Raw genomic sequence first — 24,137 nt, 5'->3', positions numbered from 1 at the left:
GAGTGCTTAACTGGTAAAACACATTGTTCTCTCAAAGATTTTACAGAATCCTTTCTCTCTTGCAGGGTTTTTGGGGTTTAGCTTATTTAGCTGGGTGTTTTTTTGTTTTTTTCCTAAAGATAAAATGACACAGCATATCGTGTCCCCTGTACATTGAAACCACAGGAATGAGGACTTGGAAATTAGTTTTCCACCACCTTAGGGTCTGCCTTGTATTTTTATCTGTTTAAAGTAAGACAGATGTCTCTTGAAGCAGAATCCTTACACTTGACACTATCAGGGAGAGTAGTATCCAAAAGGTTAGTTAGTTTTCATCCAGCTGTAACTGCAAAGACAACTGACAAAATGGAAACATTTCTGTGCTGATGGTTGACACCTATTTTTTAGAGGTGAAAACCAATGCAAGACGGAGGAGAATTCAGCTTTCAGTCTCTTTGGTAGAAAGTACAGTTTGGCCCTGAGTAGTCTGGGGGCCATGAAGAACCCTGAGCCTCTCTGTGCTGCTTAGATGAATCCAGAGACCATGAATCCCTCATGCCTGTCAGAGCTAGAGTCATCTCTGAACCTCCTTTAACTCATGTCCACGTTCCCAGTGCTTGGTGGGTTCCCAGGCTTGGTGGAGAAACAGGCCCCCTCTGCTCTGCTTCTGCAGCGGCTTCAGAACCTACTGCAACCTGGGTTAGTCTAGCCCAAAGAGACAGATGAGAGTATGTCACAGAAGGTCTGACAACTGGTGCAGGACTTGGGTCTTCATTAGTTTTGCACCTGGTTTTATGATTTTAATTTGGATTTTCTTCTGTGCATGAAGCTGCCTGAGACATGCCCCTTATCACAAAGGAAGATTCTTCATAATTAATTCTCAGCATTATGGTCCCACTTGATAATTAACTAATTTATTCTCTTGCTGTATAACTGTTTCTCTTCTTAACCGACTGACTTCGGTAATAGTTCTCTGCATAATTGATTCATATTGCTGTTGATTCTCCCCATTTTTATTTAATATCAGAAATTATTTGCTGTATAACTGCCTCATTGCATAACTCATTATCTACACAATTGCTTGGTATCATAATTGATTCACTGCTTAACTGTCTCACAAAATAATGAAAAGCACGTAACAGCCGTCCACTTTTCACCTCCATTTCCCTTCCCTGCATCTGCCTCTTCCCTTCTTTACATGACAGACCAAATCTTGCCTGTCATCCATTTTAGCCCCTCAGCCCAGTAGAAAATGTCACTGCTACCAGCAGTGCCCTGGCCCATATTCAGATTCCTCCAGCCACCTTTGGTGTCTTTCCCCATTGTTCTCTCAGCTGCATCACACAGAGCTGACACAGCTTCAGCTCTGGGTCTGTTGTATATCCTCAGCATATTCTCAGCCTGTCTTTCAAACCATGCTGGCACCAGTTCCAAGTCAGGCTGGTTTTACAGTGCCAAGTGGCTCCTGCAATCTGCCATCAGGAACCTGTGTTGCTGAGTTTTCTTTCACAGGGAAAAGTCCTGGTGTTGGTGTTCGAGGGCCTGTGGTCCTTGGGGGCCAGTTGGCTGCTGAAATTCTGCATTGCCCAGGATGCCTCCCAGACTCAAGCTGGAACCAGTGCCAACACAGGCTGGTTTGACAGTGCCAAGTGGCTCCTGCAATCTGCCATCAGGAACTGGGGTCTGGTGACTTTTATTTCCCAGGGAAAAGGGCCGGCGTTGGTGTTCGGGGGCCTGTGGCCCGGAGTGGCCGGCTGGCTGCTGAAATTCCGCATTGCGCAGGATGCCTCATCTCATCTGTCCTCCTTTCACCACTTCATGTCTGTCCCCTCTACAGACATTTTTACCTACTACTATCTCTTGTAATATTTCTTTTGCATATTCACACCTGAAGACACCTCTGTACTAATCCACAAAGCCTCTTCTCTGCCTCCTCCTTAAAATCTTTCCTCAAATCCATACTTTCTGCACTGCACACAATGCCTGCTACACCAGAGGCCATTACAATATTGCTGTCCTCATATGACAGTGGTAAAACTTTAAATCTGCTGGCAGCACACCCAGATTTCTCATGCATCCTTGCACACACCATCACACGGCTCCTGATCCTAATTCTCTTCACAGCATATCATGTCCTTCTTAAAAAGCATACATAGGCTGCTGACTTTGTCTTGTATATTTGCACTGCCCTGCCTGAGATACCTGGGAAAAACTGTAAATAATAGATGCATTTCCAGAAAGTTAAAAAGTCAACACACAATAATCCCTAGGGAGGAAAGTTTCCACCATTAGATATGAGCCCCAAATTCCAATCTACTCCTTCTCTTTTCACTTGCCTGGACATTATATATTTTTTTCAAGTCTGCCAGAATAAATCAGATCTCTGAGGAGCAATTAAAATGCAGCACAGAAAGTCCTGCCTGGCAATCCCACTGCAGGACTCCTTTAGGAAAGAAGTAAGTCCAGGGTTGTGGAGACATGAAATTCTTATTTGCAACTTATATATGATTCCCAGCATGTAAAGATAAAAATAAGAAACCCCTATGGATAATAGCATCCCTTACTTCTGTCTTCCTGCACATAGCAGTCAGAAGAAGCTGCTGCTGCCCCTCTATATCATGACAACAATTCCTCTTGCCTTTATTCAGTCAAAGGTGGTGAATGCATAAATATTTTGTATACAAGGTAATTCTTGGGTTAGCAGGAAGGGATATTGGTCCAAATTGTCCTCCATTGTAATGGCACTCAGTTTTGATAGCTTTAAACACAGATGGTATTTATCTGTTCATTCTACAGGAAAAACACATCCAATGAGAATATAGCAGGATTTCATATTCTAATATAAATGCAATTTCTTACTCTGCTGTCAACGATAGCACTTGAATAAATATTATACCTCCTTCCTTCAAGAAATCACAGCAGGCTTATTTCTGGCAATTGAACTAGCTTCCAGGGAGATACACTCTGCTGGTGGTTTCTGCAAGGAGTTCGGTGCATGACCCCATTTTAAGATCTCTGGAGTAGCTGTTTAGCGACTCAGAGGATCGGGTCAATTGGTTTAAACCTCGTCTGGGTCCCAAGGCTGAATTGGAGCGGCACTGACAGGCAGCACCAGCAGCAGTTACTGCTGCCACCTACGGGTAGCATCCTTTTGGCTTCATTCCTCAGCGATCCTTTCTTCCTTACAAGCCATCTACACCTGTTCGTGTGCATAAACAAGTATAACGGGAGAAATCTCATACTCATCAGTTTTCCCCTAAAAAGAGAACAAAATAACAGAGGAACTTCACTTATGCATCCCCCTGAAAAGAATCGAAGAAGACTTTGAGCATTTAAAATTATTATCTGCTGTAGGTAAGGAAAACAATAGTATCTTCTTATTTTCTGTGCCTTCGGTGTTTTGGGTGCTGCCTTCACTTTAAAATCACTGGAGCACGCTCATTCCTGACATAACAGCACAGAAATTACTCGAAATGCCCCTTATCTTTTGCATATTCATGCGAAAGCTGTTACAGTCCTTTTCTTCCATTCAATGTGGGAAAGCATTCATGCACTGGTGACTCTGATTCTTTTCCATGCTGGGAGGTTTTTAGCTTTTTCCATTTAGAATTAAGAACGGTTTGAGGCATTCATCACCCCTGGCAGCTGTTAATCCCCTTGAACTCTATACAATTACTGTGTTAAAATATTTTAAGTAAGTAACAGTACTAGTTAGTGCTATTTTGGATTGCACTTGTGGTACTTCTAGCTCATTAGTCTGTCTCTGACAGTGGCTAGTCCCAGATGCTTAAGGTGCAAAATGAAGAACCTCAATAGCAGAGAATTAATGCAAGGGTACAGGAAACAGTCCCTTGCTATTATAGGGAATTGTATTGTAAAATCCCTTTCACAAGCGAACCACACTCATCTAAGAACTGATTTCAGGTTTTCATCCATCCTGACTCCTGTGCAAAAGCTTTTTGCAAGTTGTACTGTTGAACAAAAACGTATTAATTTCCAATCTACATTTATTTACAACCACTTTACACCAAGTGTTCTTTTACCAGTAATGTACTTTCACATAAACAGTAGTTCTTATTTTTTTTTTTTTTACTTTTATTCATTCCATTTTGCTTACAGATGCAAACAAGAACCCCTCTCAAGCTTTGTTTTGCTTAGTTAACAAGCCAGTTTCTTTTTAATCACCTGTGACTGAGAGGATGCTTCACTCCCCTTAATTATCCTGTTTACACAAGGGTCTCAGTTTCAATTGGATTCATCTTTACTGAAGTTACCAGAACTGTATTTCATACTTGAAATTACATTATACTCAAGGGTCAATGAAACTTTCCATGTGAACCACTGAAAATATCCAACTTGATACACCTTGGGGTTACATTTGCTTTTCTTGAAGCAACAGCACATTGGTGGGTCAACTAATACGTCCCAGAGCTCACTTTACCCTCCTTCAGTTTTCACCTAGAAGTGCAGAAGATGTTGTAATTAGTCCTTATTTTGCACTTTGCATTACTTAGCGATTTCTGTTACCCTAGTTTCTAAGGTCATTCACCACTTGTTCTCTCTCTGCAGATCTCACTTTTACAACCAAGGGGGTTGTAACTCCATAGAACAGTGAATGCTGTGTGCCTGCAGGGATGAAGTTTTCAGGACACGAAGCATTTGCTTCTTTTATAGTCTTTGAGCAGGGTCTATTGGCTATCAAGGGGTAATGGACAGATTAAAGTCAAGCATTAAGCAACTTAGAATCATGAAATAGCAGAAAGTTTTTTGTCCTGTTGGCTCTCCTGGCTTGCAACTGCACCATTTCTGCCTTTTCATGCAGAAATTAGTCCTCGGTGCTCAGTTATCAAAACTGATAACTCTGAAGCCACTCTAGCCTCCTGAAGGTGCCTCCAGAATGCAGGGAATCTATCTGCTGGTAGTACACAACAGTCTCCAACATGGAGAAAATGGTCAAAAATTGGATGTGGAAATCATAGAATCATGGAAGGTTGGAAGGCACCTTAAAGGCTGGAAGGCATCTGGTTCCAGCCCCCCTGCCATGGGCAGGAACATCTTCCATCTTCCAGATTGCTCAAAGCTCCATCCAACCTGGCCTTGAGCACTGCCAGGGATGGGGGATCCATGGCTTCTCTGGGCAACCTATCCCTGTGCTTCACCACCCTCACAGTAAAGAATTCTTTACTAATATCTAATCTAAACCAACTCTCCTTTAAGTTTAAAGTCATTCCCCCCTGTCCTGTCACTACACACCCTTGTAATTAGAGTCTCCTCATCTTTCTTGTGGGCTCCCTTTAGGTACTAGAAAGTACTACAAGCTCTCCCTGGAGCCCTTTCTTCTTCAGGGTGAACAATCCCAATTCTTTCAGTCTGTTCTTCTATAGAAGAGGTTCTCCAGCCCCCTGATCATGTTCATGATCTTACTCTGGACTAACTTGGGCAGGTCTATGTTCTTTATCCATTGGGGACCCCTCCAGGTGGGGTTCCACAAGAGCTGAGTAGAGGGACGGAATCACCTCCCTCAACCTGGTGACATGACACTGGAAAGGGAAAAAAATGAAAATGTTGATCTCTGACACAAAGTCATCTGCCCTAGGAGATCTCTGTAGCTCATGGTAGTGACTTTGCTTTCATGAGAGAAGATGAAAAGTGGCACTGTGTGATAGCCAGCATGTGTGGGTGCATCTGACCCTGAAGGGGCTGGCTCCAGTTGCAGTCAGAGCCTCCATCTGTACAGCACTTCTTGCACCCATTATCTGCCATCATGTCCAGGCACAAAAAACAACTGCAAAATGCAAACTGGCAGATGATATAAAAGAAGATACTTCAGCAGTCACAGTTTTGCCTTTCAATTGCCATAACAAGCGCAGGGCTTTGAAAGGGACCATTGAAGAAAGCATCAAAGAAAATACACTGCACCAGTTTCTGAATCATCCATAGAATGAAAAGACAATTGCCTGCAGACTCACAAATGTCAGCAATCAGTGCTGTGCTACTGCCAGGCAGTGTTCATGGAACAGCCGAGCAGATGCAGTGAACTTATTAGGCACATTTCTGCTTTTTCTTACGATGAAAACAAACACTGCTGTGCGAGTCGGCCCACTGATGTCCCTGGCCATCCACTGTGCAAGTGGTTTAAGACATGGCTGTTCATGAAGCCTGCACGTATAATGATATCTCTCTGTGTCCTGGGTTGGCTATATGATGCTTGTATCCCCAGTCATCTATTCTGTTTATGCTGAATAATAAGTTTTGCATTTTTAAGACTTGTCCCAGAGAGTGAAGTGGGGAGAGAAGAAGCGCGCAGTTTGTTTTCAGACACTGCACTCACTCCTCCACATTCCTGCTCCTGGACTGCATTGTCTGCAGATGGACAGACAGCTGGACAGAGCTCTCCTTGGCTTTTAGGTAGTATTAGCTAACTGAGGCAAAGAAGTTCCCTGGATTTTTTGCCCTTTTCTTTGGAGCTGTTTAACACCCAGAAGCGCACCAGCAGCTCACACCTGTGGCCCACCGGGCCAGGCCTGGGCCGCGGCATTTCCAGTGCTGGAGGGACTGATAAGAAACTGAGTCAAGCTACGGCCCACCAAGGGGACTTTCCTGAGTTTGTCTCTCTTTTGGAGTGGCAAGAAGTTTCATTCTTTAATATTGTTTAGGTTTTATTGGTTAATGAACAGTTTTTTCCAACGAGGTATTTTTTCCCTAACCCATTGGGGCAGGGGCCAATTGAACCTGCTTTCTAAAGAAGCCCCTTTGGGGGTTCTCTCCCAAATTTGCCCTGAACCAGGACACTCTGACACGCAGAAGTAACATTTATAGTTTGTTTTGTAGGAACACCAAGGGCTTCTACTGTTTTGCTTTATCACCACAGCAGCTGGAAGGGGGTGCTGCTGCTGAAGACCTGCTGGCCTTGTGTACGTGCAGTCTCAGCTGCAGAGACACTGCTGTGCTGCTGTGACACTGTCATGTGCCCTGGCAAGTCACCCCCCTTTGTGTGTATATAGACACATCGGAATTATGCCATCTTCATGCTGATTTGCTGTAATTATTGATTCTTGTAGGAAGAAGAAAAGGTGCCACATGTTTTTTTCTGTGAATTTGTAACTACCAGGAAAACTATCAGCTTGCTCTGAAGTAAGCGCTGCCTGGAGAAAATGGCAGTGGGAGGAACCAACTTCATCTCCTAATGATTTCCTAAAAATATTAAGTAATGTGTCTTAACAATAGCACATAAGGAAAAAAATGCATTTTCCCATATTTCCCAGAAACCTGTACTTTTGTCAGAACCAAACAAATAGCACACCTGACTCACACTAGTGCTTAGGGCACCTGTTCAATGGTTAAGGCTCCAGATCCACCAAATTACCCAGTCCTGGGCATCACTTGGTTAATTACTTCAAGCCCTGAAATCTCAGTCCCATTGCAGAGCAACAGGTTCTGTCTGAAATTGTTTGTCTGGTTTAGTAGTTTAGGGGTTACAGCAGCAGTGCAGCACTGACAGTAGGACTTGTCAGGAAAATTAATCCACAAACACCAGAGGTTTATGTCCAAAAAGGAGACAGGGGAGTCCTGTTACTTTATTTGAATAAAGGGAGAGGTCATGGCACATTTCCCCTAGGGTCTCCCAAATTTTTGGAGGACACTGCCTCCTTTTATCATAATTTCTCATCCACATTTTCCTCTCTCTTTCCCCATTGGCTGAGATACTTAAGAGTTCCCCCAAATGCCTAAAATCCCCTTCTAATGACACCCCCCCCCTTTGTCTTTTCCTTGTGTCAATTAGGAATTCCTTATGGAATTTATGGAATTAGTGGAGTTCCTTATGGAATTTATGGTTCTTCCCATTGTTTCTTTCATCTCTCAGTATTCCAGTTCATTCATCAGCAGACCTACAGTTTGTTTGTAAAGACAAATCTCTCACTCCATTTATCAATAAGTGGAATCCTTCCCATTGTTTCTTTTATCTCTCAGTATCTAGCTTTATTTACCAGCAGATCCATAGCTTGTTTGTAAGGGCAAGCCCCTCATTCCCTTCAGACTAGATGATCTCAAAGGTCTCTTCCAGCCTTGCCGATCCCACGATTTCACGGTTCTATGACCGGGGGAGTGTCCGTCTCCACCGCATCGAGCCCGCACCGCCCTCGCAAGCACCGCCCCGCCGGAACCCCGCCCGCCCGCGCCGCTCTTCTCGGCGCGCCCGCTCCGTGAGCCGTAGAATCAATCGCCGTCTCTGTCGGCGTCACCTGCCGTGTTTGGCCGCGTCCCGGAGGCGGAAGCGGGACGGCGCCCGTGGCGGAAGTGAGCCGCCGGGGCGGCTTGTGCTCGGCGATGGCATCCCAGTAGTGGCGACGGCAGCAGCGGCAGCAGCGGTTTCCCTCCTCCCCGTCCCCTTTTCCGCCGTCGGGACCGTGTGGCGCGGCCATGGCCGGGGCCCGGGCGGCCGCGAGCGGCGGGGGGCGCGCGCTGCTGCTGCTGCTCCTGCGGCCGCGGGGCTCGGACGGCGCCTCACGTGACGGCCGCGCGCCCGCGTCCCCCGCGCGCCGCTGTCTCGGCGACTGGCGGTGCCCGCCCGTAGCGCAGCCGGGCCCCGGCGGCGGCGCCGTGTGGGGAAGGGGCGGCGGCAGCGGCGGCGGGGGCCGGCGGCAGCGCGGGGAGCGGGGTGAGCCCGTGGGCGTCCTGAGAGCACAGGGAGTTCGGGCACCGGGGCTGGGGAAGGGTCTGCAGAGCAGGTCCGTGCCGAGCAGCTGAGGGAGCTGGCGGTGTTTAGCCTGGAGAAAAGGAGGCTCGGGGGGACCTGATCGCTCTCTAGAACTGCTCGAAACGGGGATGTAGCAAAGTGCAGGGCGGCCTCTTCGCCGAGACAGCCAGCGACAGGATCAGAGAACATAGCCTCAAGCTGTGCCAGGAGAGGTTTAGGTTGGACATTAGGAAGAATTTCTTCACAGAAAAGGCGGCTGGACTATGGACGTGGCCGCCCGGGGAGGTGGCGGAGTCACCGTCCCTTAGGGGTGTTTAAGGACGCGGCGCTCAGTGCCACGGTCTGGTTCACAGCGTGGTTGGTGTTGGTCAAAGGTTGGACTCGATGATCGCAAAGGTCTTTTCCAACCTAATTGATTTTATATTCTGCCTCTTGGCAGATCAGCTCCTGCCCCACCTCACGTTCATTCTGTCAGGGTTGTTCATACACTACACACCCCAGTGGAAACAACGCGCTGTGTTAGATTGGCTTTCAGTGCGGAAAGTATTTTCTGCAAAAACAGTAAATGGCAAATTGGGAGTGATTACTTTTTTCCTAAATGACAAGTGATGAAAGCTCACTTCTTTAACAAAGAAGGGACAGAGTGTGTGGATTTAGCCCTCCAGCTTTGAAGTGCTCACAGGTCCCACCTGCTGAGGTGATTCCAGTAAAGGAACGGATTCAACTGGAGGGATTTTTTCCAGATCATTGTATTCCTGGAGAGCTCTTTTAAGGGGAAGAGTAGCATAGTGTCCTGTTTTCCAGCTCTTCACATAGCACTTATTGATCAGGCTGTGGTAATCTGAACGCAAATTATTTTGTCATAAGTGAAAAACATTTTGGGTAGTAAGGAAACTCCTGGAAAGCAATCATTGATAAAAATATTCGTTCTTAAGAAATAACTTTTTTTTTTTTTTCACAGATGTAAGCATCTCTGTGTCATCTTTGCAAAGCAAAGAGAATATTTCCTTACTGGGAAATAGGAGGCTTTATTTTGACACTCATGCGTTGGTATGCCTCTTGGAAGAAAAAGGTAATTTGTTTGAAAGAAGTAGCTATTTTTAATGGCATTTATGAGTGGTGTTTTAGTTTACAAAGTTTGTTACTTTTCCTTGACATGCAGTGTTACACCTTGATTTTTATGGAATTTCTGGGGGCTTACCTATATACTAGGTATACGTATAGGGTTTTCTTCTGCTTCAAAAAGGAAACAGTGAGCTTATATAACTGTGTTTGGAATAATTTTTGCCCTATTGGTAGTTAAAAAAGCTAAGAAAAAAAAATTTAAAAACTGAAAGCAAAGAACCCCAGAGCCTTCAAGGCAGTGGTTTAAAATGTTTTAATTGGATTCCTTCATATTTAGGATATTACACCTTGAATATGCACCAGTGTGTTACAATTGGATGGAATGTGGACCACTTTGTACAGTGCAGCTTTTAGGATAGAGCATAGAATACTATAAAAATAGTATTATGCTAAAATATAGATAAGGGAACAGATTATTTTTAATTCAGTGCAGAGGTGGGAGAGGTACCCTAAGGTGAAGCTCAGTACAGCTGAAGTGACTTGTAACAGTTCTTCATTCCTAAAATGGAGAGATCCTAGTCCCCTTCCCCTGCCAGGTGGTTTCTTCTTTTTCCATGGGCCAGGAACTTCTCAGGAAATTCTCCAGCTCTTTTTCTTGTTTGGTATTCTGAAACACTAGTTTAATGAGCTGCTGGATCAGTTGAGTGAGCACAGGTCAGAGTGTCAGGAGGGGGGATAAGGGGAGAGGGAGCCTTTTAGTGGCAGTAAACTTTTATATCAGCTCTGCTGCTGAAAGTGACTTGCTCTCAGCTGTGCTTGCTGATGCTGAACTGCTGGTGAGTTTTAAATAATCACGCTTTTGCAAGTGTTTCTTTTCATAATGATTAACTCTTGTTCGTGACATTTTTACTCCTACATTTTGAGGGTGGAAAATATGAAGGTATTTTTAGGGACAGTGTTTTAGTATAGGTTCCAGTATATTCAGTTCGAAAAGTTTCTAATAGGCACTCAGAAGCTGGTAGACCTAAAATCAGGAAAATTAGCTGTGGTTTTAGTTGTTGAGTTTTGTACATCTTCAGTGGCACTGAATTTTATAGTATAATGAAGTAGCTGCTTTTCAGAGTCAGAATTCTTGCTTGCTCATGGAAATAACCACATGTGAGAGATGACATTCCACAATAACTCTGGAGAACTCCCTCTTTATCCTGCTGATAGTATAATGGTGCTGTACTTGGAAGCAGTCATCCTGTGTCACAGACTTGGTTTTGGGGTGGGGCAACTTGCAGGTGCTGACTGTGTTCTATTGTTACTGCTGGATCAAGAGTTCTGTGTTTTATTAGCTTTCATAACTGACATTTGTTGTAATTTGGTGCTGATCATGAGCAAGTGGCATTTCTGTGAACTGTCCAGACTTGGATCCCTCTCTGAATGTCACTCTTTGTTTCGCTTAGGGTTCACTACTCAGCAGTCGGAGGTCATTGTATCTGCATTGGTGAAAATCATGAACACCAACCTGGATATGATTTACAAGGACATGGTCACCAAAGTACAGCAGGTTAGATCCAAGGCACTGGTGGGGTTAAAGTAAATTAAAGCCTTGTATGCCTACTAATGAAATATTTGTTGCTATTTATTACTGTTTTACACTGCATTTTAAAAGTTTGAAGGTGAAGAGCAAACATTCCTCTGTATCTAGTGACTGGTTCATTTTGTCTTGAGTTTATCAGATAGTTACCAAAGTGTTGTGATGGACCTGGATATTTTAGTACTGTGGGTTGGTGTGCAAACCACAAGTAGTTTTTTACTTTCAACCCTACAGTAACAGGAGACACAGTTACTGAGAATGCTTAGACAGTCATAAGAGGCATTCAGTGCATGGATTTGGATTTCTACATTTCTTTTGTAACAAGGAAGCATAGATCTCCTCAGTTATTTACCATCCTCTTATATAGTACTTGTTTGTCTCTCTCTATCTCTCAGTGACATTTGTGTTGTATTAGAATACAACCTCCTGGGGCTGCTCTGTGAGCCTGGGGTCACAGCCCCAGGTCACCTTCTGAGCACAGGCTGCAACTTGTTTCATAGTAACCAGGCTGCTGTCTTGAGATGTGAGAAAACAGCAGCTGATCTCTCTGTAGTGTAACAGTCTTGGCAGAAGGGTGTCTCATTAAAAAGTGGGATACTGCAAAAGTGGATTTTGTGGTACTTTCCACCTAGGGAGGTTTCAAGCCAGTCTTCCTACCTTTTAGATTGTGGGCAAACCTGCAATCCTCCTCTTGTGCTGAATTTGTTCCACAGTAACTCAGGGAATGCCATGGAAAAGGATCCTTTTCTCCCATTGTTAGTTGTATTTTGCAACAAGCAGTCTCAGCCTCCTTCTGTGCCTAGCTTTTTTGAATGAAACTTGTTTTGTGTTGGATTTAATAGTGCTACTGATGGTAGATGTTTTCTCAGACTTAGATTTGACCTCAAGTGACTTTGTGCCATTAAGATGCAATGTGTAGATTTGTATGGCAGCTCTGGACGTGTGTGCCATCCACACAGGGCCACATGGTAAATTTTTACTTCCCTATAGCCTTTGATTGCACAAGGTCTTCTGCAGAAAGAGAACAAAAAATTGGAAGATTTGAAATGTTGTGGATGAGCTATTATCAAAAGTATTACCTTGGTTAGATAAAACCTTAGGGAAAAACAGATTTACATGTGTGTGTATGTATAGGCATGAAGAAGAGAAAGAATATGGAAGATTCTGGTCTCTGTTTGCTGAGTCCACTGAGGAGAAGAGAGAACAAGAACAATCTGGAGACACTGAGGAGTAAGAAAAGAGGTGTCCATGCAGTACTCTGTCTGTAGACTTTTTGTAATATGTCCAGAATACTGACCATTTTTTTCAGTCTTGTGGTCAGGTAGCCTGGAGAGGCAGCTTTAGATGCTACTTAGAAATAAAATGCTGCAAGGTAGAATTGCATTTTGTGACAAAACTGAAGTTAGAGCGCTGAGTCAGATTTGCAGGGGTCTTGCAGTCCAGAACCAAAAGCAAGGGACTACTTATTAGAGGAAGATCTTTAGTAGAGAAGGCAGTTCTTACATGCATGTGTGGGTAGTGTAGGATCTAGAACAATGTCTACAGACTTTTCCATCCTTGAAAGCTGCAGAGAATTCTTGTTTGTCTTCTGTCAGTTCAGTGTAATGGACTGAGAAGAGCAATTCAAAGCATCAGTGAGTGATTCTGAGCAGTGAGGCAGAGACTTCCTTGCAGGGAGAGGCAAAAAAGGAGGTAATTACAGAAGAGTATGGTTGTGCTGAGGAATTTTGGTCTGAAGGCCAGATTTCCTCATTTGGCTCAGAGACAGTTCTGCCTAATGCCTTTGCTAGCTTAAGAATTTGATGACTTGGAAGCAAATGTTTCCTGGGCTAATAATTGAATTGTTCTGATCTGTGTTAGCACTGCCAATTTTGTCAGACATTACCAACGTTTGAGCCTAACTTGCTTATTTTGTCACTGTCACTCTATCTTGCTTTCTGAAACTTGGATAATCAACCTGAAATTGCTGAATTAAAAATTTCAGAGCACCAAAATAGTCTTTCATATTTGTAGGCACAGATGAGGAAAAGTATTATAGTTGTGATATGTTCTGAGGTTCTTCTTCCTTCTTTTAAAGGAAATTGCACTTCAGCAAGTTATGTCGCATATTGCTGGTGTGAAAAAGGACATGATTATTTTGGAAAAAAGTGAATTTTCAGCACTTCGTGCAGAAAATGAGGTAAAAATTACCGTCTTGGAAAGTTCTATTCTAGAACTTGCTTTTCTTTTTTTTTTTTTTTTTTTTTCTTTTTTTTAAATAATGATGTAGAAAAGCATCTTGTACCAAAGGAGATAGCTGGGGGTGGGATGGTTTGGCACCTTCATTAATGACCTTGTTGATGGAACAGAGCAGAGGGCACTTTCAACAGCTCTGCAGATGATCCAAAGCTGCTGATATACCAGGCAGTTGTGCTGCCATTCAAGGGGACATCAACAAGCTGGGAAAGTGGGATGACAGGAATCACATCAAGTAGAACAAATGGAAGTGCTCAGTCGTGCCCCTGGGGAATACCCTCAGGCAGCAGAACAGACTGAGAGTGACCAAATGGAAAGCAGCTTGGCAGGGAAGACCTGGTGGACACAAGGTGCACCATGAGCCAGTGATGAGCCCTTATGGCAAAAGCAGCCAGCAGCCTCCTGGGCTGGGTTAGGTGCTGCCAGTGGGACACTGCTGGTTTCTGCCTCGTGCTGTTGTCTGGAAGGGCACAGGAGTGAGTAAACATGCATGAGTATTCATCTGCGCTTGGTTTGCCTGCCTTTCATATTATGGATTATAGTCACTGTTGCTGATGATGCAAATTCTGTAGATTTCTAGATAGTGTGGTTTTATATACAGTAATAAAGGCTAAATTTTTTTTCATACTCTCACAGAAAATAAAACTTGAGCTCCAACAGATAAAGAAGCAAGTCACGGTAAGATACCATACCAATATAATTAAAAATTAACGCCTGTCTAATTAGCTGGAAAAATAAAAAGTGTCACTTTCAGAATTTCATTTTTTAAGCTGTGTTTAATTGTTATGACACATGTGATACTGAAGTTGCTCTTGACAGTACACTGTGGTCTGCAGCAATGGCACTTTCATGCATACCTCATTTATGGGGACAGGAAGCTGACTAGTACAAGAGGCAAACCAAAATATAACAGAAGATATTTTTATGTCCTTAATTCAGATTCAGAAAGTAGCTGCCATGTCGTGGTTAAGGCTGAGTGAAGTTCTGCATTTAGGGCTTGCCTGTACATTAAAATGCAGCATACATTTAAAATCACTTACTAATTGTGGGGATTTGATTGTTTGGTTTGGTGGGCTTTTTGTTTCTTTTTTTCTTCAAAGACTTTCCTGTTACCTGTCCAGAATTTTAATGGCTTTTTAATGCCACAAGTTTAGGACCATTCTGTTTGGTCCCATTTGTTTGGGAGCAAATGATCAGTGCAAGAAAATAGGCTGTGTAGAAAGCTTACTCTGTTTTAAAATACATTTGGCATCTAATTTTTGAATTGTAATTTATTTTATGGTTTTAGTTGCATGTAAATGAGTTAGTGTAATCCACTACTAGAGCATCAAGGATCTTGGTCATCTTTTCTTAAAAGCTAGATGTCTTTATATTTTACTTTCAACTGTAAATTCAGTTCTCACAAGGGCTTGCTCATACAAAAAGACACAATGTAAAACTTCAAGGAAAATTTTTATTTTTTGATTTATTAAACTGTAATGTTCTGTTGAAATGACAGCTAAATCTATTAAAGTTCAAAATTCCAACACAGAAATTGAGTCTAATTATTGTTAATGCTAACCTAATGAGTTGGCATTGGCCTACTTGAGAAATGCTTACTTGGTTCTAGCAGTAGAATCTCCCAGAACATCAGCAATCTTTTGTTTCTTGCACATATTCATCTGATCAGCAGTTTGCCACATGACAAACTGTCAGCTGGGCTGGAATTCCTACCAGGAGGTTGCATTAAAATGGCAGCTGTCACCAGGAAAAGCAGGACTCACAGCTATTGATAAAGTCAAATGCAAGTGTACAACTTAATAGTTTAAAAAAGTTAGATGTTTAAAAATGCAGTAAATGTTTCCTGACTTTTCCAATGTCTATAGCTTTTTCTGAAAATCCCAGCTGTAGTCTTTAGAAGCAGATTTTCTTTTGCACTGGATGGTGAGAAACTGCTTTGAACATTATTTTGAGCATCAGGATTGCTTCATGGAAGAAATCCAACTTATAGGTGTAGCCAGACATGGGTTTCTGGATATCAGAGAGAGTTACAGGATATATGAAACATTCTCTGCATTTGTAGAGGACGTACTCTCAGTATAAATACTTATAAATAAGTATGGTAAATACTTAATACTTATGAAAATTATGTACCTTAATTGGAGATCTATTCATGAGATATAAAAATAAAGATAAAATGTACTTGTCCAATTCTTTCTGCTTATGATAATACAGAAAATCTTGCTTGCTGCTTTATCAATTTTTCCCATTAGGATGAAATTAACAAAGTTCATGCAGATAACAAGTTAAACCTAAACCTGGAGAAGAGCAGAGTAAAAGAACTGGTAAGTTTTGTTTACTTCTAGAAACATCCCACCCCTGAGTAATCTCCAAATTTGGGTAAGAGCATCTCACCCAAAGAGCATTTTCCTACTGACCTGTAGTATCACTCAGCTTCACGACGGCATTAATCCAAGTTACTCGTCCTTATGCTGGTATATGCAAGGTGCCATGTTTGGGTCTATATGTCTTACCTGTTTTGATCTTGTTTTAATATCAGGATTAACACATTACAATTAAATATATTAGGTATTTAATTTAATATGCTGACTAGCTGCCTAGGAGTTTTGTGTTTTATATTTCTTTATCTATTTACATGCTTACTATTGCTTACACATTTTGTTGAATCATCATTGGAGATGTTTCATTTCCCTGTATCTAGTTATCTAGTTTGTCAAAAAATACCTATTGTGGAACTAGTTGTAAATTTTATTTTTTTAATTGTAAGTTGTCCTGGTTCATATTGCTTTTGAGCTTTGAAATACCTGGTAAATCTGAATTGATGTAATCTTAAATTAGGGTAATGTAGATGTAAAATTAGAAGATTAATGAGTTCTTGCATTATGCACAGCATTCTAGAGTTCTGTTCTCATAGATTTAGGATCTCAATGAAATGGCATCTTCTAAATTGAAGGATTCTTAAATAACTTTTTCTAAATAATTATTATTTCTTTCTCAGTCCTTATTCCTAGGTGTGTTAAAAAGACAAGTTTATGTAAGTTATAATACTTATCTTCAATGTAAGCAATAAGAACTGTTCAAGTAGATATCATTTATCTTCTGTGTGTGCCCCTAGAAATAGTGAGTGATTAGTTTAGGTAACAGCTGTGTTGGTGACTCAATATAATGACTAACAGTCTGTTAGCCCATGATAGATGCTTGAATAAAGTACAGTTTGAGCAGGTAGACTTCTTGTTTCAAGGTTAATACTTCATGCTAATGCTTTTAAAAAACATCACATGAAATGTAGTCATTGTGTATACGATAAGCTTTGCAACAATTTGGGCTTACAAAACTTATATGACACCACTGCAGTAGTGATAAATTAGGCAGCAGTGTTTTCTTGTATATTAATGTAGGTAGGATTGTGGAATCTGGACTTTTGTGTAGAACACAACTTTATTTTGCCTCCCAGGAAAGGCAAACTGCATGTCAACTTTCTCTTAAAAAAATTGACCGACTTTGTAGTCTGTTGTGCAACTATAATTTCATAGTTTCTATGGAAACTGCTCTTTTCTTTTTTTTTCCTCCCTCACCATTTAATTGCAATGCGTGAACAGAAGAGGAAAAAGGCAGCTGAATGGGGAACAGGTTGTGGCACATGTGCTGGGTTGGGGGAAAGATGTAATCCAGTATTTTCTATAGTAGGCACAGCATCATTGTTATATTTACTTCAATTGTAATGTGACTAAGTAATGAATATCCAGCTTTCTGAGAAAAAAAAGCTAAGGATATTTGAAGGTTACCGTGCATTCTTACTAAGTTACTTTTCAGAAGAGAAATGTCTGAAGTGTTAATTGTTTTAACTTGAAGCGATAAGTAAAATGTTCTTATCCTGCAGTTTGGTGTGGAGTAAGTGCTTAAAGAGAATTTCTTAGTTTGCCTACATTGATATTGGCAGTCCTTAATATTTCAAATTTTAAATACTTTCTCTTTTATTTTCTATAGTTTATTATTTTATAGTCCCTTCTACTTTATTTCTCAGAGAATCCTACACTGCTTAGTGCACATCTCTTTATGTTGTAATTTGTCTCCAGATATGATTTAAAAACTTGAAGTACAGTACAAAAACTTGTATATATTCATGTGTTCATGCATCACAGTGTCTCTAAGCTTGGTGTTAAAAGCCTCAACATGTATCTGACAAAATTGATTTTTTCCTGCACTGTGAAAAAAATGGACTTAAGGGGAAATCTCCCTGTTGAATTTCAGAGTGGGAGGTTTAGTCTTGTCCTTTCTTCTTTTTTTTTTTTATCCACTATGTTTATGTTGTTACAGAGGTGATGATGGCTTGCACTAAGAGGCCAATTTCAGTGTCTTAAACTAAGAGTAAAATCCTTGAGTCTGACCTAGAGAGTTCTAAACACAAAACAAAACTTAAAGAAACATCCAGAAAGCTTGTAGAATATAAATAATTCAAAAAATTTGGCTAGCTGCATCTATTTAAACAGATTAACTATTTCAGTCCATAAAATTATTCTAATTCTCATAGTTCTTTTGAGAGTGATCAGTTCCTCAATGTGAGGTCCAATTCTTGCATTTCTACCAAAACATTTTTTTTAGATTATTTTATAAATATTCTGTCATTTTGACATTTTCAAAAATGGGGATTTATAAAAAATGTCTGAATTTCTTTTTTTATCTCTGTCTTCATTTTGCAGAATCTAGTGACTCCATTAATTGTAGACATGCTGTTATTTATCTTTATATAATTTTCTACATTTGTAGCCGCCTGCTCTCTTTTAACTTCAACTTGAGAAAAGTCAAAAGTCCAAACAGAGCTCAGGATCTTTAAGAAATGTTTTTTCAGTACTGAAGCATTTATGTAGATTAACCTGATTTTAATGTTAAAATTAGATGACCTTCTAGAGTGAAGGAAAATAAAGGTGACTTTCCACGTGGGAATGTCAATAGATAAGGTTATTGCTGTTTAACTTGGGATTCTGAGATGGGTGCCTGATGACCTTAGTACTCTTCACTGGAAACTGGTGCTTTATCAGTTTTCTGTGAATAATTTAATTGCTCCAGTAGTGGGGCAGGAACCATTATAGATGTCAAGGTAAATCAAGTTCATGAGTCAGAAAGCTAACTTGCTTTAAAGATATGATTCCTTATTTTGGATTTAACTTCTCCTTGAACCCAAATAGCCATAACTTTAAAATAAGCCACAGCTTCTGGTGATCCACAAACAAAAAGCTTCACATGCAATACAAATTTTCTGTTTTTAACAAATATATCATGGAATGACAGGTCAGAACAATTCAAATTGTGAGTGCATATGGTGCTGGCTAAACATTTCGTTGATAGCTGAGTTTGGTGTGATTTAAGAGTTCTCCCCTTCCTGAAGGCAGCAGATGGTTCAGTCTCAATTGTGCTTGTATGCCAGAGTCACTGTTTAGAGTCATAGGTCCTTGCTTTTCAGAAATGCAAATCTGCCAGCCTCTCTTCCAGCTGCTTACTAATATATACAGATTTTGTGGAATATGAGTGTCTGAAGAACTTGTTGCACTTCACATTTTTGAAGTGTGCTTTCAAAAGGACAGCAGATACCCTAATGCTGTCTCTCAAGTGCTGTCAGACAATAATCTTGTCCAGATTATGTGTTCTGTGTAATCTGGAAACAAAGAAACATGCTTTTAAGTGGGGAAAAAAAGGAAAAAATGTTTAAGGACAGTATCGTGTTTAACTTTTTTTTTCTCCTTCTAGTATTCCCTTAATGAAAGAAAACTACTTGAAATGAGGACAGAAATAGTGGAATTGGTAAGAACTTAGTAGCTGATTATCACACGGCAAGTCTTTTTGTACTTGTGTTATAGACCTTGTATCGTTTTTGGATTTGGTGATGTCCTTAGGCACTTTAGCTTAAGTGTCTAGAGAACAAAAAGACCTTCATATATATCATTAGACCCTCTGCATGTATATATGAGCTGTTCAGTAGTCGCTTTGTTTTGAAACCTCATGCATGTAGTATTTTTTGTAGATGAAATTCCACTCACAATGTGAAATTAATTCTTTCCCCTGTCTTTAGGGAGAAACTCATTGCTAGACTGATTTGCCTTTGTTTTAGAGGAGTTTTTTACCAAGCACCACTACTTCTCTTTGTTTCCTGAATTATCCCTCGGAAGTCATCTAGCAGTAAATCCTTAACTGATTCACAAAGTTTCACTAGTGCTGATTTGAAACTATCAGCAGCTCAGCAGCTGTTGTTCTTAGTTTACAAGTTGGATTTTTCAGTCTCTTCTGAGTAATAATTCTATCCCATATTTAGTGGAAATCCTGTCTTCTGTCATAATCAAATTCTGAATTTGTAGCTGATTTTGTGGTAAAACTCATTGCGAGACAAAGACGTGTTTTTGTGACACAAGACCAATTCTGTTTTTCTAATGATCCATAAATCTCTCTGCTCCAGTATGACTTTGTCACGAGAGGCTCTTAGGCTTCTCAATAGCTCTTAAAATTGAGCAGTGACTTAAGTCAGTGGGCTGAATGACAGATTGAAGTTAATGTTTATGCTGTTAGATTGAGATAAGAAGGCATCCAGTTCTGCCAGTTTCTAGATTACTTTTTAAGGAACATGTAATCACATAAATTTCCTGAGTTCACCAAATTATTCAGTTCCTTGGATACAATCAGCTAAGAAGGAACTTATTGTCTTTGAATAAGGTCTGTGTTAGCTCAGCTGGTTAGAGCATGATGCTAATAGTGCCAAGGTTGTGAACTCCATCCCTGTACAGGCCATTCCCTGCAGAGTTGGACTTAGGATCCTTGTGAATCCCTTCCAACTCAGAATGTTTTGTAACTTCTGTAAGAATGCAAATTAATGTGCATTTAAAGAGGAAGCAAAAATACACCTTGAAGAGATGGGTTCTATTTCTAAATAAGCTGGGAAGTGTTCAAATTGCATCATTTTGTTGCTTTGCTTTCTAGCACGCACAACAAGACCGAGCTCTGACCCAAACAGACAGAAAAATTGATACAGAAGTTGCAGATCTGAAAACAATGCTCGAAACGCACAAGCTTGATAATATTAAATACTTAGCAGGTAAGGAGTCTGGCAGTTGTCTCTGATGGTTTGACACTGCCAAACATTGTTAAATGTTTGGCAAACTCTCAATTGTCTGTATTTATAAAGGCCCTTATTAAAAAAAAAAAAAATCAAACCAAACTTGAAATACTCTTAGGCAAGATTAGCAGCCTTATTTCTGTACTTTAACCAGAAGAAGTTTCCTGTGATTCACAACTTTATTTTGCATGGAATTTTTTCAGGTTTTTGTCCTTCTTTATACTGTTAATAATAATATGTATGAGAAATCTGAAAGACTGCCTGTTAACAAGGATGACAAAGTTCTGTGCCTGACTTAATTTATGTAAGCAGTCTGCTGTATGCATTTCTAGGATTTCTTCATCCATCTGATGGAGATCTCTGTGCAAAAAGGAATATTTCAGTTTTTCTGACTATTCAAGGCCACATATTCTTTAAATTGCCATATTTACACAAGTACTTGGAGAAAATACTATATATGTGTGCTGACATTATTGCCCTAGGTAACTTGAACATTTTGACATTTTACTACTGAGTGTGCAGTACTATTAAATGAGGTTTGCAGTAGAAAATTATTCTGATTTAGATTTCCTGATTATTTTTTCATAGTGGGCTTTGTCAAAAGTACGTAAGCCTAATAGTACTAGTATTTCAGACATATAATTTAGAGAGAACCAATAAAATGGAACATAAAAGGTGCTTTATTAAAATGAGAGGAAATTCTTTTCCCTACCATTCCTACTCAAAAACAAGTTGAACTCTACATGGAAGACAAAAATAATTTAAAATAATTTGTAATGTGTTTGAAGGACTCCCATTGCAAACAAAGGCAAAAATATTTTGTGTTTATGTCCTGAAATAAAATTTCTATTTCATTGCAGTAGAAATTTTAAAAACGTAATAAGCCTTGTTTAAAATGGCTTTCATTCATTTGTTTGCTAAATACTTTACTGTGTTTTATTAATCCCATTATTCATTACCTTGTTTTACATCTGTAACTTGTTATATTGATCTTTTTGGAATGGTGAGCAAGTAAGGGTTTCTTTCAGCCTTTTGATACTTTTCCAGCATTCTTTTTTTAATTTCCTCTCCTTTTTATTTGTCGTTTTTTATACTCTTCCTACCTTGAAATGGTTTGTTGTAAAGGAAAAATTTAATCTCTCACATGGGCAGAAGTGAACTTTTGGTAGGGAAGTCACTGAACTTTTAGTATTGTAGTAAGATATGTACATTGCTTTCTGAAGAGATGTTTTGAGAGGTATTGATTTAATGTTATTTAATATCAATATTAATGCCATTTTCCTTCCATCTTTATTTTCTTTCAGGTTCAGTATTTACATGCCTTACTGTAGCACTGGGATTTTATCGTTTATGGATATAACAAAACACGAATTTAAAGGGACTTCTTTGCCTGAGATTCTGAAAAAAGGAAGTTTTTTATCTTTACCTGAATTTTTAACCAAATCTTGACTGTTTTATTTATTATTTTATAAAGCAGACTGTGTTCAGAATGTAACCAAAGATGTGCCTAAAAACAAGCTGTGCACATACCATGCCAACATTGAACCTCACCTCTGACAGAAGCGCTCCTGCTGGTTCCCTCCGTTCTGAGCTGCAGGGCACCTGCTGCTGCCTTCGTGTGGGCAAAGACTGGCATTCCTGACAATGGAGTGGGCCTGCATGCTGCAGAGAAAATCAATGGAATTACGTTCCATTGCCTGCTTAGGCAGATTGGCCAGACTCAGTTGCATGTGTTGGACTGAAGTATTTATTATTAGTGTAAAACTGAAGCTACGTGTTCTGTGGCTTGGAGGCACTCTTGTATAACTGAATCATGCTCACTTCCCTCCCTCTAACACTTGTTCTTACAGTTACTATGATCAAATATTTGTTTGGCTATTTTTGTAACATAGCTATCAGCTTTTTTTCCAGATGGCTGCCCAATCAGTTGTGTTCATGAACGAGTCCTGTGTAAAGATTGCAGTGTTTTCTGCTGGTTTTGTTTGTAAGGTATTTCTAGAGATTTTTGTGACTAACTTGCCTTTGGTAGATGTAAGTATCTGATACTCATTCCATATGCTAATTGCTTACCTTACCACTGTAACTGGAAGTTGAAAATGCAGTAACCTACACTGGTTGTGTTAATTTGTCCTTAGGTGATACAAAGTGTCTCAGGTGCTGCCTTCTTGATGAAAAGGAATTGATGCTTCTACAAACGAAAGAGATTTTAAATGGTGGTTATGAAACAGGCTCTTAGGCAAGAGAACTGCAGTACCAACAGTCTTCTGGGGGGTTTACTGTTTCATTTCTTTAAAAATCATGTTGATTCTTCAAATTTGGAACTCTTATAGTGATGACAATAATTGAAGCAGCAGTGGGCACCTGTAAAGATGTTAAACCCACGTGAATCAGGAAGTGCCACTGAAAGCAGTGAAGATGTCCAGTGTATCCAGGTATCTGTCATTCTTCCACTGAGGAGATAATTGTTTTAGTAGCAGAGCTGCCATCTGTGTTCCTTCACTTAAGGGAAATTTCCCTTTCTGCTTAGGGGAGGAGGGGAGCTTAGTTTTTGCACTGGTGATAAATGCTGTTAGAGCACAATAATGGCTTTGCTTAATGAAAGTAAAGCTTTTTGGCTACTTTGTGCCTGTATTGTAATAACCATTTAACATTTTTGTGGTTGAAAGTGCCAACTTTGATCACGTGCAAGTTCGGAGGAAGAGATGGATGCCTGTAACAATACTGTACTGGCCTGAAATAAAGAATTTTGAATATTTCATAGAATATGATGTGTTTTCATTATAAAACCAACTTTATTTGAAAATTGTCTCTTTGGTTGAAAGTAAGTCACTGCTCATATGAAGTCTTTTAAGACAAGAATTTGCAAAGTCAACAGCTCCTCCAAGATGCTGAAGAGAAATAACATAAGGAAAATTATTATTGTAGACTAACTTAACAGCCCCTCTAAATTATTGAATTTATACTTGAGAACATCACTTTTTTGTTTAAAAATTTATTTTTTTATATTAAGTTACAGGATTTGACACCTTCTCAAATTAGAGAAACAATAATTCAGTTTTTAGAATGACTTTGCTGTTGGTCTTATCTTCCCAAGGCAGATGGTTCTATATATGTCCATGGAATCAGTACATGTTGGCCTGCAGGCTTGTGCATCTGACAAATAGTTGCTAAAATAAGTATTTAAGACTAATTTTAAACATAGGGTCTATCCTGCTAAAAACAGATACTGTGCAAATAAATTTCTATTTAGGGCAGGTGGAAGGAGGAAGTGAAAGATTATAGAGCACCAGCATCTTGGAATTACCAAACTGTCAGCAAACCAGCGCTTCTTGGTGTTTAAGCAAGGAATGAAGTCAATGTGTCATTCAGGGAAAATACACTATAAATAGAACATAATTATTGTCTCCTAGTCCATAAAGTCTTCAAGGGTGTGTAAAAGCTTTTTATTCCCAGTCTATGTGCATACACACAAA

General features: G+C 40.2%; 1 protein-coding gene across 1 annotated transcript; it reads left to right on the top strand.

The window, feature by feature from the left end:
• Positions 1-8,252: 8,252 nt before the first annotated feature.
• Positions 8,253-23,427, top strand: MCUR1 (mitochondrial calcium uniporter regulator 1). Its single transcript, XM_063160113.1, has 9 exons — positions 8,253-8,638; positions 9,639-9,749; positions 11,194-11,297; positions 13,405-13,506; positions 14,199-14,240; positions 15,815-15,886; positions 19,308-19,361; positions 20,529-20,643; positions 21,969-23,427. Exons 1-9 carry the CDS (start codon positions 8,401-8,403, stop codon positions 22,022-22,024), a joined length of 894 nt encoding a protein of 297 aa, XP_063016183.1. The 5' UTR covers positions 8,253-8,400; the 3' UTR covers positions 22,025-23,427.
• The last annotated feature ends 710 nt before the right edge of the window (positions 23,428-24,137 follow it).

This window comes from Melospiza melodia, chromosome 1, assembly GCF_035770615.1.
Source record: "Melospiza melodia melodia isolate bMelMel2 chromosome 1, bMelMel2.pri, whole genome shotgun sequence".
NCBI lineage: Eukaryota > Metazoa > Chordata > Aves > Passeriformes > Passerellidae > Melospiza > Melospiza melodia.
The sequence above is the reverse complement of the archived record's forward strand: the minus strand, read 5'-3'. Positions and strand labels throughout refer to the sequence as shown.

What these genes read in the sequence shown, in the direction of transcription:
- MCUR1 (XM_063160113.1), top strand. Translation starts at nt 8,401, where the DNA reads ATGGCCGGGGCCCGGGCGGCCGCGAGCGGCGGGGGGCGCGCGCTGCTG. An exon ending in ATGCCTCTTGGAAGAAAAAG is followed by an intron (nt 9,750 to 11,193) that starts GTAATTTGTTTG and finishes TGTTTCGCTTAG; the next exon opens with GGTTCACTACTCAGCAGTCG. An exon ending in TAATATTAAATACTTAGCAG is followed by an intron (nt 20,644 to 21,968) that starts GTAAGGAGTCTG and finishes ATTTTCTTTCAG; the next exon opens with GTTCAGTATTTACATGCCTT.